This window comes from Solanum verrucosum, unplaced genomic scaffold, assembly GCF_900185275.1.
Source record: "Solanum verrucosum unplaced genomic scaffold, falcon-dt-bn FXZP01000108.1, whole genome shotgun sequence".
Lineage (NCBI taxonomy): Eukaryota > Viridiplantae > Streptophyta > Magnoliopsida > Solanales > Solanaceae > Solanum > Solanum verrucosum.
In genome coordinates, this window is record NW_026020274.1 from 2,747,090 (window position 1) to 2,759,965 (window position 12,876).

The window sequence follows — 12,876 nt, forward strand, 5'->3', positions numbered from 1 at the left end:
TTATTATTTCTTACAAAATCATCTATTCTCTCATCTATTTTCTATATCCTCTCAATTTTTTATTCCATTTAAGTCTCATATTACATCATAATACATATATTTCAATTCTAAATTTCCATATTATATCATAATATATATAATTCTCATATTTGCTATCAAGTATTGGAGTTCCAAATTACAAGTTACAACAAACTACAAGCTTCAAGAATCGGTTATAACGTCTACTATTAACGTAGACGTTTGGTACATTCGTTTCATAATATTTATATTTTATTTTTCATCATTAATTTTTGTGTTATTATTATTTTTATATTACACTTTACATATAATTAAATATGAGTTCTAGCAAAAAAGATACCGGTAAAGGAAAAGAGAAAGAACCAAGTGGCATTAGTAAATTATTTAATTTTAATAAAAAAAAGTAGTAAGGAAAAAAATAAGAGTAATTGTGGTGGTACTTCTTCTAAATCAATGTCTAGAGTTAGATTTAATACAAATGATTCTACTTATGTCGATGATACTTCTTATGATATTGATTCAAATGTTCAACTCGATCATGAAATTTTACAACAAATTTATGGTGATATTAATCCTTATCTTGATGAAAATTCAGGTGAAGAAGTAGAAGTTGGTTCGGGAGAAGAGGAATTAGAAGATACACCTACTAGTTCGGTGACAGAAGTTCCAAATGAAACTACAAATTCAACGGAGCAAAAAATTGTGGACGTCCATCCCTTATACCTCCTACAAGGGAGAAGGTGAAGTACCAACGCCCTAAAACTTCTGTTGTATGGAAATTTATGACTTTAGATAAGGAAAACTCTATTGTTATTTGTAATAAGTGTAAGCAACCTTTTAAACATAAACAGGGTGGAGGTCAAGGTGGGACGGGGGCTTAAATAGACATTTGTTATCTTGTGTGCCGATTCAATATAAAGAAGCTAAATCATTAGCCGATAGAAAAAAAGGAATTCCAGTTAATGATTTTGATATTAATGTTAATGAATCGGTAGGGGCTTCTAACATGGTTCAAGGAACATTAAATCCTTCTAACCCCGGTGATCCACTTACACAACGTAAATATAATAAGGAAAGAGATTGTGAAAATTTAGCTAAAATGGTTTCTGTTTGTGGTTTGCCTTATAGTTTTCCTTCACATCCCGATTTTATTGAATATATTCAACAAACTTATAATCCTACTTATAGAGGTTTTTCAAGAAATACTGTTAAATTTGATGTTTTTGTATATCAAGGTAAACATTGTCAATATCTTCGTTGTATATTTAGCATATTAAATTATAGAGTGTCTATAACTTCGGACATGTGTCGTAGTGTTAATGGACGTGATTATTTAACTGTTACAGCACATTGGATTGATCATAAATGGAATTTGCAAAAAAGAATCTTAAGTTATAAAGAATGTGTAGAGAAAAAAAAACTAGTGCATATTTAGCTTCAAATATTTTGAGTGTTCTAGATTATTACATGCTTATAGATAAAGTAATGCATGTCGCATTAGATAATGCATCTAATAATACAAACACTGTCAGTATGTTAAAAACTAGATTATGTCCAATTGATGTTAATTCTTTTCATGTTAGATGTGTTGCACATACATTAAATTTAGTTGTACAAGATGGTATTAAATTATTTAAATGTGGTTGTATGGAATATGTTGTTGCCTGAATTTTTTATGCTCATAGAGTTGCTAGAATTTGAGAATTTAATGAGCGTTGTGTACTATGTGATTTTCCACCAAGAAAAATTTCAAGACATATTAAAACAAGGTGGAATTCTTTTTACGAAATGTTTTCAGTTGCTTACGAATATAAAGGACCCGTACAAATGGTGTTTAATGCTCATAATGTTGACCCATTAGAGAGAATTTGTGAAGAATATTGGGAAGAAACTAATGAACTATTAGAATTTTTAAGACTTTTTTATGATGCTACAACCGTGTCTTCTGGAATTTATTATCCTACTATTTCATCAGTATTAAAAAATATTTGTGCTATTTCAATTCAATTTTCTAAATACAAAAAAATTGAAAAATTTAGAGTTGCAATTGAAGGTATGATTGAAAAATTTTAAAAATATTTTTTTCCTATTTCTCAAAATTTTTTAATTGCTACTTTACTTCATCCTGACTATAAATTACGAGGTGTGTAGGGACTTGTTGACACTTTTTATGATACTTTAGAAATTTTACCGGAAAAAAATCCAACTTGTGAAATGTGTAAGTCTAGCATAAAAGTAGAAGCAAAAGTTTTGTATGAAAAATATAGAACTACAGGAAATACTCAAGGAGAAGTTGGTCAAACATCTAATCCTCAAAGTAAAGCTCGAATTTCAAGTTATATGCGAGGTTTTCTTGGTCTTAATTCTATTAACCGTGATGATTTTGAAGAATATCTTAATCAATCTTTAGAACAGTGGAAGACGGAGATGGCAATGAAGATTTATTAGCATGGTGGAGGAGGCGGAGCGTTGCATTTTCAATTTTGAGCAAAATGGTTCGTGATGTTCTAGCTATTCAAGCTTCATCAGTTGCATCAGAGGCTGCTTTTAGTGTAGCAAGGTTTCAACTTGGCGATCATAGACATTCATTGGCGGAAGAAAGTTTGAAAACATCAGTTTTATTTAGAGACTGGGTCAACACCGAGAGGAGGAATTATAATTTGCCAACGTTAAGTTCCAAACAAGAAGTTTGGATTAATGAGGTAATTGGATCTAGTGATGATGAATTAGAGTCACACGAGTTTCTAGCAAGTTTGCCAACACCAGAGGATGTTACGGTCGATATGATGCGACAATTATAATTGAATTTTAAAGGAGAATACAAATATTAGATTACATCCGAGAACTAATTGAAACAGAACCTTTCCTATAAGGTGGCTGCATAAATTACTTACTCATCTAATATTTGTAACAAATATTAGTTTTACATATGAGAACTTATTGAAACAGAACTCTTCCTAGAAAGTGGCTGTGTAGATTAGTTACTCCATTAATATTTGTACATTGTAACTTCTAAGTTCTAAGTTGCAATTAGATTTTATTGAATAAATTTGAAGGCTTTATTCAAGTCTTTTTTATATAACTATTGTCTTGCATTTTAATTTTAATTTTAAAATACTAACTTTAAAATACTTAATTTAAAAATTGAAATTTGAAATTTGAAATTTCAAGTTAAATTCTTTTAAAATATTAAAATTACAAATTTGAACTTCTCAAATTTGAAATTTGAAACTTGAAACTTGAAATTTGAAATTTGAAATTTGAAAACTTAAGCATTTTTTATTAGCTAAAAATATTATTGAAAACTAAATAAACTAAAAATGTTATTCAACAACATATAAATTCAATACAAATAAATAAACATATAAAAAAAATAAAAATCTCACGTCCCGTCCCATCCCGTCATGCCAAACCCCGTCCCATCCCGTATATATAGTGGGACGGGATGGGACGGTTTTTTATTCCCCCAATCCCGGTCCCCCCAAAATCCTGGCCAAGGCGTCCCCTGTCCCGTCCTGTCCTCCAGTCCCCGTCCCCTTGCCAGTCCTAGTTGGGAGTGGAGACTAGAAGTAGAACTATTACAATATTTCGTAGTAGGCATTGAACTGATAAGACGAACAAAAAGAGTTTTCACTTTATCTGCTTCCACTAGCTTTGAAACAAACAATGGCTGGACTTCCAAATAATGAATTGACGTCAATTATCAACTAATTTTAGTCACTAATTTGAAGATATTGGTGATAATATAATCAGTTTCATCCCTAATTTTGTTGATAACTTGTAACAAACCTCAAATGCATCGGCTACATACTTTTATTAGTGACAAAAATAAATTTCATTAAAAATGTTTTGTCTACAAAGCTTTCTCATGCACCATAAAAATTAATTATTGTCAATTATTAGGTAATTTTAGCCACGAAATTGAGGATATTGATTATGATAATATTTCTCGCTACTTTTGTTGAAAATTTATGACAAATCATTATTTATCTTTAAATTCGCGTAAGTTTGGATTAAAAAGGTTTCATCACAAAATTTATATAATCGAATTAGCGATATAATAATATTCGTAGTGAAATGGCGTAAAATTTAGCTATTAACTATCTTTGAACTTTCTAACTTCTGTTCTTAGGAAAATGGGCTTTGCTCATGAGGTTTTTATTGAAATGGTTTATCAAATGTTTGCGAACAATTGATACTCTGTGATCATTGATGGGACAAGATTTGATTTCTTTAAATCAACCAGGGATCTAAAACAAGGTGATCCTTTATCTCCTGCTCTTTTTATTATTGCCGTTGAGACTCTTTCTAGAGCCTTGAATTATTTGAATCATAATCAGAGGTTCACTAATTTCTCTATGCATAACAAGGAACCACTGATTAATCACCTTAGTTATGCTGATGATATTGTTTTGTTTACTTCTGGTGATAAGTGCTCGATTTAGCTTCTTATGAAACAATTGAATTTGTATCAACAAGCTTCAGGATAGGAGATTAATCAAGAAAAATCTTACTTTTTCCTTGACTAGAGGTCTCGAGTTTGAGTCTCTCTGGGTACAGAGTTGTTGCCTTTGTTAGGGAGTACTTTATCCCCCAATGTGAACTTTTCGGCGCAAATCTGAATTTAGTCGGGACTCCAATATGAATACCGAACACCAAGTTGAAAAAAAAAACTAATCTTACCCACTCATCTTGTACATAATTAATATCTAGGTTATGCTCCCCTTCTACAAATTGTAATTCACAATTAATAGCAATAAAATTTTGACTTGATTCGATATTTTTTTTAACAAAAGCGTCACCATCCAAATTATCTAATTCGAGACCATTTCTTAAGAAGTCTCTAGTTATAATAATTGCATGGAAGTTTTCTCTCAATAACCATTTATTATTTAATGTATTTGTATTAGTTAAATAACTAATAACTTGATCAATATCTTAAATAAGGTCTTGATTAACTAGTCGCGTGAAAATCAACTTGAGATTATTTTAGCCTATTTCAAACGAAAATGTCGATGGAGTATTTTGGATGACCCGTATATATATATATATATATATATATATATATATAAAAATCATATCATATACCTAACATTTAACAAGTCAAAGCTTTGATTGAATTAAATGAATTATATATAATTTAACTATCTAAACTAATTAATATCGACAGCTCTATAATAAGATAGCATTGTCTAATTAGCTTAATTATAATTAATAACTCATGTATGTTTGGTCGATCGTACACAGTACTGCACCCTTTTCCTTGTCTTTTTTAATTAGAACACTTCCTCTTATTTTATGCGTAATCAATTTATTATTAGTTGATCAAACTGCTTTATATAAATAAAAATAAAGTTTATTTATGTATTAGTAAATATCAAAGTATTTATATAAGCTAAGTGCTTATCTAAGTCAATTTAGTTATATACAATAGATTAGTCATTCCTAACTTATGATTTTTTTTAGCTTATCAACATTTTTATTTGACCAATTTTTTAATTAATTTATCAAACTATCAAATTAATCAGCTAACTCACGCGGGCTTTATTACTCTAGGAAATCAAACAATCTTTTCTCTACTAAGATACTAATATATTTTAAAATATATATTATACAAATAATAATAATTTTTGTAATATTTTAAATATATAAATTTTCTTTTAAAGATATTAGAAAGTGGTAACCAAATTAAAAAGTATGCGTTGACCATTCTGCTCCAATATCCATTAATTAATATTGTCACTATTTGTTATAAATTACCAAACACTAGACTGAATTATATTGACTAAATCTTAGTATTTTACCAAATATAGTATATGAAGATGATCATGACTACTTTAGGAATAATTTATTTACTGGTTGATTGCTATATGCTACGTACGTATACTTTGCCATTGTCAATTTTGAAATTTGTCTAACTTTATTGGTCACTCTAGTATACGTGTTGACATCGTGGGAGTAACCTTTTTTTATTGTATTGTTGTCCATTTGTATTGTATCATATTATGACTTTAGATATAATATTTATGTTGATTGTTACTTCTTCTTTCTTAAAAAATAATTTGTGGAAAATGAAGAACGGGATTGGGGATTCAAATCCTCACTAATAAGGTGAACGTTCAGATTATCAACCAACTGGTATTAAGATTCCTCTGTAAATTGTTTGTGAGGTTCTATGGTATCTTAACGTTAAATTTTTCATCAATTTTATCTAGATTGATTTAGTGTAATCGATGAGCCTCGCCTAAATGAATCGATAAGATGACGAAATAAGAAGAAAAAAAAGGACTAATTAAGATCGAAGAGAGTAACATAAAACTGTACTATAGTAGTAATAACTTATTTTATTCATCTCATAATTAATCTCTGCATTTGCAAGGAGATTGAAACTGAGCAAACATACACAAAGACATAAAAGTAAAAATACAAACAATATCAATAACTTATATTACATGAAGCTACAAAAGAACTTCGCCTTATGTGGGGCTTCTTATTTACTATAATATAACTTTCTTCTTTTTTCATTGTCTCTTGAAAATGGAAAGTACCTTTCTTTCAGCTCAACATTCCACTTTCCTGCATAAGAATATACTATTGTGATGAGAACATATAGTAGAAGCTAACCAAATAAGAAGTAGACAGCATAGGTCTATATATTAATATTTGCATGAAGAAATTGTGCAACTTATTGCTTTGTATTTTAGACATATCATTTTAAAAAGTTTTAATTTGTATTAATTACCTTGATATAATGAAGTGGCTTCTTAGTAATGGTAGGGAGGAGGGGGAGAGGTGTAAAGATAGTAAGGTGGTGGAGGAGAGTTGTAGACAGGAGTTGGTGGTGGTGGCGACTTGTAGACTGGAGTGTGTGGAGGGTAGTATGGCTCCTTGGGTGGTGGTGGTGACTTGTAAACGGGAGTTGGTGGAGGTGGCGACTTGTATGTTGGGGTGTGTGGAGGGTAGTATGGCTCCTTGGGTGGTGGTGGCGACTTGTAGGTTGGGGTGTGTGGAGGGTAGTATGGATCCTTGGGTGGTGGTGGCGACTTGTAAACGGGAGTTGGTGGAGGTGGAGACTTGTAGGTTGGGGTGTGTGGAGGATAGTATGGCTCCTTGGGTGGTGTTGGCGACTTGTAAACGGGAGTTGGTGGAGGTGGCGACTTGTAGGTTGGGGTGTGTGGAGGGTAGTATGGATCCTTTGGTGGTGGTGGCGACTTGTAAACGGGAGTTGGTGGAGGTGGTGACTTGTAGGTTGGTGTGTGTGGAGGGTAGTATGGCTCCTTGGGTGGTGGTGGCGACTTGTAAACGGGAGTTGGAGGAGGTGGCGACTTGTAGGTTGGGGTGTATGGAGGATAGTATGGCTCCTTGGGTGGTGGTGGCGACTTGTAGGTTGGTGTGTGTGGAGGGTAGTATGGCTCCTTGGGAGGTGGTGGTGACTTGTAAATGGGAGTTGGTGGAGGTGGCGACTTGTAGGTTGGGGTGTGGGGAGGGTAGTATGGCTCCTTTGGTGGTGGTGGTGACTTGTAGGTTGGTGTGTGTGGAGGGTAGTATGGCTCCTTGGGAGGTGGTGGTGACTTGTAAACGGGAGTTGGTGGAGGTGGCGAGTTGTAGGTTGGGGTGTGGGGAGGGTAGTATGGCTCATTTGGTGGTGGTGGCGACTTGTAGGTTGGTGTGTGTGGAGGGTAGTATGGCTCTTTTGGAGGTGGTGGTGACTTGTAAACGGGAGTTGGTGGAGGTGGCGACTTGTAGGTTGGGGTGTGTGGAGGGTAGTATGGCTCCTTGGGAGGTGGTGGCGACTTGTAAACAGGAGTTGGTGGAGGTGGCGACTTGTAGACAGGGGTGTGTGGAGGGTAGTATGGCTCCTTGGGTGGTGGTGGCGACTTGTACAACGGAGTGTGTGGAGGGTAGTATGGCTCTTTGGGTGGTGGTGGAGATTTGTAAACCGGAGTTGGCGGCGGTGGAGATTTGTAAACCGGTGCGGGATGATATGGTGTTGGTGAAGGGTGGTATGGCTCCTTTGGTGGTGGGGGAGATGAGTATTGATAATTTGCTGAACTTTCAGATGCTAAGCTAAGTGACACTAAAACCACTAAAAGAGTGGCAACTAGAGAGGCCATTTTCCCCATATTTGAAACAAAGGAGAAAGTTGTTGTCCTCTTAAGCTTCACTCAAACCCCTTTATATAGTTTTCATTTACACAATTACCCTTACAAAGATTTTGTAAATGTAGGTAAAATGCTAGAGTTATGCATTTTTATTTGATTTTGTCATGTTGTTTGCTCAATTTGACTTTAGTTTGTATATTTTATTTAATTTGATGGATAGAGGCATCAAGCTAAGCAAATGAATAAATTATTAAGGCAGCTATACTGTTTGTGATGCAATAATTCAAAGAGATTGAAAGTCTTATTCTTCTTTACATAATCTTACCAAAAAAATGCGTGGATGCCTCAACTTTGCACGATTTTGGCCTCATAAATTAATGCACTTTTTAGGTACGGAGGAAAATATCATCTCACATAAATAAGTTTTTTACTTATTTTTTAGTGTTCGATAAATAAGTAAAAATAATATTTCACATTCATATGTAAGCTAACAAACTTTACGAACATTATTCTCAAACATTTTAGCATTGCTCATTTGCGAAAAATATATTTGAACTTGTCAAAGGTGTGATAGTCTAATCAATTGAACACACCACATGTAGCAACATTTAATTTTAATGAGCCTAAATTATATATGTCATGTTGGTGAGAAAATATGTATGCATTTAAATCAGTATTTAAAGATAAATTTAGTTTAATGATATTAATTGATATGTAAAATAATGCAAATGGCCTTTATAGTTAATGCAATCAAATGTAGTTGGTCTGTGAAAAGATTAAAAGAAAAGGACCGGAGTGACTAAATCAAAATTTAGGCTCGTTAATTGGTATGCTATTATTAATAAGAATACTAATTTTGAGATAAAATATTCAATCATTTATCGTTTGATTGAAACTTTAGTTTCTAAATATAAGTAATTTCGAAATTAATTATATCATAATTATATATAATTGTACCAAAGTTGTATATGGGATAGCAATCCTAGATTAATTAGCTAATTCCATGATAATACAACCAAACTATAAGTTCTTTAAGAAATTAAAGGTAAAATTAAAAATTAAAATTTGTCCAAATTTCATTAATACAAAATCAACTAATCAAGTAAAAAATTCTATATTATACCGTATATATCTTATTTCCAATTCAATGAACACCAAATGTAGTCATGATAAAAGAATTTAATATTATCTACAAAAACATTAATTATTATTTCAGTTTTTATAATATAATTCACTCATTATAATCAATCAAATTGACCCCTAAAGGAATTGGAAAGTTAAATATTTAGGTCCCAATACTGAATAAATTTTGCCTAAATTTAATGCTAAAGATTAATACAATGAACTGGGTAGCAAAGATGGTGCCACTTATTAATAATTTGGTGGATGAAATGAATGAATTGTTTTTGGTGTCCAAATTTTGATTGATTGAAATCTACCAGAAATTTCAAATAGGAGAGTTGAACTGAATCTGAACAGATTGAATTATACTGAGTTAATAAATGAATGGGTTATTAGCTATTTGGATTGAAACGGATTGGACTGAATTAAGTTAAAATTCGGCTTATAATTTAACCCCTCCAATTTTTACTAAAGTTTAATTGTTTTGTTTGCTCTTTTGTAAATTTTTAGTACCGAATAAAAAAAAAATTATTGCGACTATGTATAATATATCAAATTAAAAGAATTTTTAAAAAAATAAAATTATAAGCTAATGTGAATTACACATCAACTCAATTTTTAATATGAATTAAAATAAATTGGGTTGAATTAAGTTAAGTTAATAAATGAAATCTGCTCAAGAACGGAATAGGGGAGTTGACAAATTCAATTGATTTTGACACCCCTAAAATCTACCATAATATATTTTATATTTAAAAATTATTTGAAAGAGTGTATAAAATTAATATTAAATTATAGAAAGTAATTTATGTGTGCCGAGTCAAATGCATCCGATTAATAATGATAGCTACTCATCTCTAATCCCAGTTAATCAAAGAAATAGTAACAAGGAAAAGTAGTTTTCTTATTTGACTTTCTATGATTATATTGGTAATAATCTGATAAAAGAAAATTTATTCAAATTATGCTCAATGAATAATAGAGATGCAATAACTATGAAATAATTAAGATATTGTATCTTTAAAGATAAAGAACGATGTGAACTTTTTGTACGTATAATAAATATACTGTTCTAACATAATTGTTTTCATAAGCACTAATACTAAATTTTATAATATTTTGCATAATATTATCTATGAGGATCAAATAACAAGTTTCGTAAATTTATTACTGAAAATGTTTTTCTTGCATAAAAATTTATGCATGATGTTAGAAAGAACTATTTTAGTGGTATCCTTTGGAAAATGAAAAAACATCATTACTCATATTCACAATATATCAAGCACTATTACTTGGAAGGTTTGACATTTCTACAAGAAAGTTAATCGAGTCGTAAATATTTTAGCAAAATGGTGTATTATTATCAAAAGGAAAATAAAACAAAAAATACATAGATGTATATACATATATATAAAATGGAAAAGGAAATCAATAATCTAAATTCAGTTTTACGCTAATATAATATTGTCCTCATAACTAGAATTTCTATAATGATTATACTCGCTATTTTCTTTAATTCCCACAAATTACTATACTCGTTTTCCTCCTCTTTTTGCTAATCCTGAACACGTAAATTAATAGAAAATTTACATAAATTCCACTAGTTTGGAAGTTAATTACTTAGATATCCTCTAGTTTGTAATATTATATATATCTTATCAGATTTTGGTGCCTTGAGATACATGTATCTCGAATGCGTGGATCAAATTTAGGTGTAATTAGTTCTAGACAGGGGCGGAGTTAGCCTTCTTTTAGGGGGTTCATCCGAACCCCCTTCGGCGGAAATATTACTATTTATACATGGTTAAAATTATTTTTTATGTATATATAGTAGATGTTGAACCCTCTTCGGTTAGTCCGTGTGTTTAGTTCTTCTGATTTTTAACTCCCTTATTAAAAATCCTAGTTTCGCCACTAGTTCTAGATACATTGTATCTAAGTGAATTCGCATGTATCTAGGATACATAGCAAATCTCGCTTGCCTTCCTTGCCTTTGTTCCATCTCGCTCGTCACACTTACATGTATCTGATATCCCAGATTATATGTGAATCACTTTTTAATGTATTATATATATATATACACAAAAAAAAAACACAATTCACATATAACACTATATCTTTTCCAAAAATTAAAATAAAAAAATATTTCAACTTTTTCTGGATAATTTTTTGTTTTGAAATAATCTCATTAGAATAATAGTGCTAAATATTATATATATATTTTATTTTATTTTTAATTATTATTATTATTTTCAACAGGCCAAATAGGCCCAACTTAAAAATAACAATGGTAGAAATAAAGAAAAAATATATAAAAATAATGTAAGCTAGTCTATATTAGAACTTAAGTCCCTTCTGTAGAGGGCTGTTGCACTAACCATCTACGCTACACATACTTTTGAATCAAAATTTATCACAAAAATTTATATATATCTCAATCTTTCTGCTGTATTTTAATTATATATACATATTTTGCAATTTTTTTCGATGAAGTCGTGTCCCGTGAATCGTGACACCCCTTAGGTATTACTAGATCCGCCCCTGCGTACGAATCTCTCTCGCTTTCGCTCGCCTCTCTCCTTATTTTTTTGTGTATCTAATAGCAAAAATACATATATCTAAGTATAAAATACGTAGCAAAACTTTTAATTAATGATAAAATACGTAATATTTTAAAAATATAGATAATAATAATATATATAGTAATGACATACTGAAATATATATGTCTCATTATGTAGTTTTAACAAAATTAAATTAATCTAAATTGTGGTTGGTTTTTGTTCTTCCTGGACTTCAATGATTTATTGCCAAGTTGTCATACATTTATAAAGTAATTGAATTCCACTTTAATTTTTAAAGTTATTAAAAATATAATAATAATAATATTCAATAATTGAACTCTGGGACCATCTTCATGGACGATTCCATCTAACGACTTTGACATTTTAATTGAAAAAACAATTAAGTATTAGCATTAACTTAATCACCGACAAAACTAAAATTACTAATGTATTTATAAGATCCCATTAATTAGTTAAACTAAATTAATATTTTAATCGTCCTAAGATTAAGGGATATGGATGTATAAACAAGTACAGATCTAGTCTACATTGTGATTACCGACATACTTATATTAGACAAATACTTGTCTTAACCAGTCAAACATCTTCTATTCTCTTTCCTTTACTCTTTTTTTTTTTTAAAAAAAAAAAAATGTGTGGGTAGGTTGCTTTTTTTTTTTATTACTGATTATTTGTTTAATCATTTTTATTTTTTAAACTTTGTTTTAGGAAATTCAATTATTAAGTTCTTGGTGAGCAATTTATTCAACTGAGTGAGGCTAACATGTCTTAACATTTTACGCCTAAGAAACGAGTTATTGTATATTCGTTATTAAAAAATCACTATTTTTTCATTAAAAAATGTTCACCAGCTATTTATATAAAATAAAATTAGTAAGTTTCTCACTGTATCAGTGAGAATCTATATTTACCATACATTTTTAGCTGGCTTTGAGCTATTTATATCTATAAAATTAATAAGTGTTTTTTACCTTGTTGCCTCTTTCAAACATTTGTTCATATTCTATTAAAGACAAGTATTCTCGTCACATTCAGTCTAAAGATAATCTT

The 12,876-nt window shown here is 30.7% G+C and overlaps 2 protein-coding genes across 4 annotated transcripts in view; both read right to left on the reverse strand.

Annotated features, from left to right (window-relative positions):
- Positions 1-12,876, reverse strand: part of LOC125833966 (extensin-1-like) — a 76,251-nt gene that overhangs the window by 58,142 nt on the left and 5,233 nt on the right. The window lies entirely within an intron of this gene.
- On the reverse strand, positions 6,783-8,151 carry LOC125833811 (extensin-1-like). Its single transcript, XM_049512983.1, has one exon. The coding sequence runs from the start codon at positions 8,139-8,141 to the stop codon at positions 6,783-6,785; it is 1,359 nt and encodes a 452-aa protein (XP_049368940.1). The 5' UTR covers positions 8,142-8,151.

What these genes read in the sequence shown, in the direction of transcription:
- LOC125833811 (XM_049512983.1), bottom strand. Translation starts at nt 8,141, where the DNA reads ATGGGGAAAATGGCCTCTCTAGTTGCCACTCTTTTAGTGGTTTTAGTG.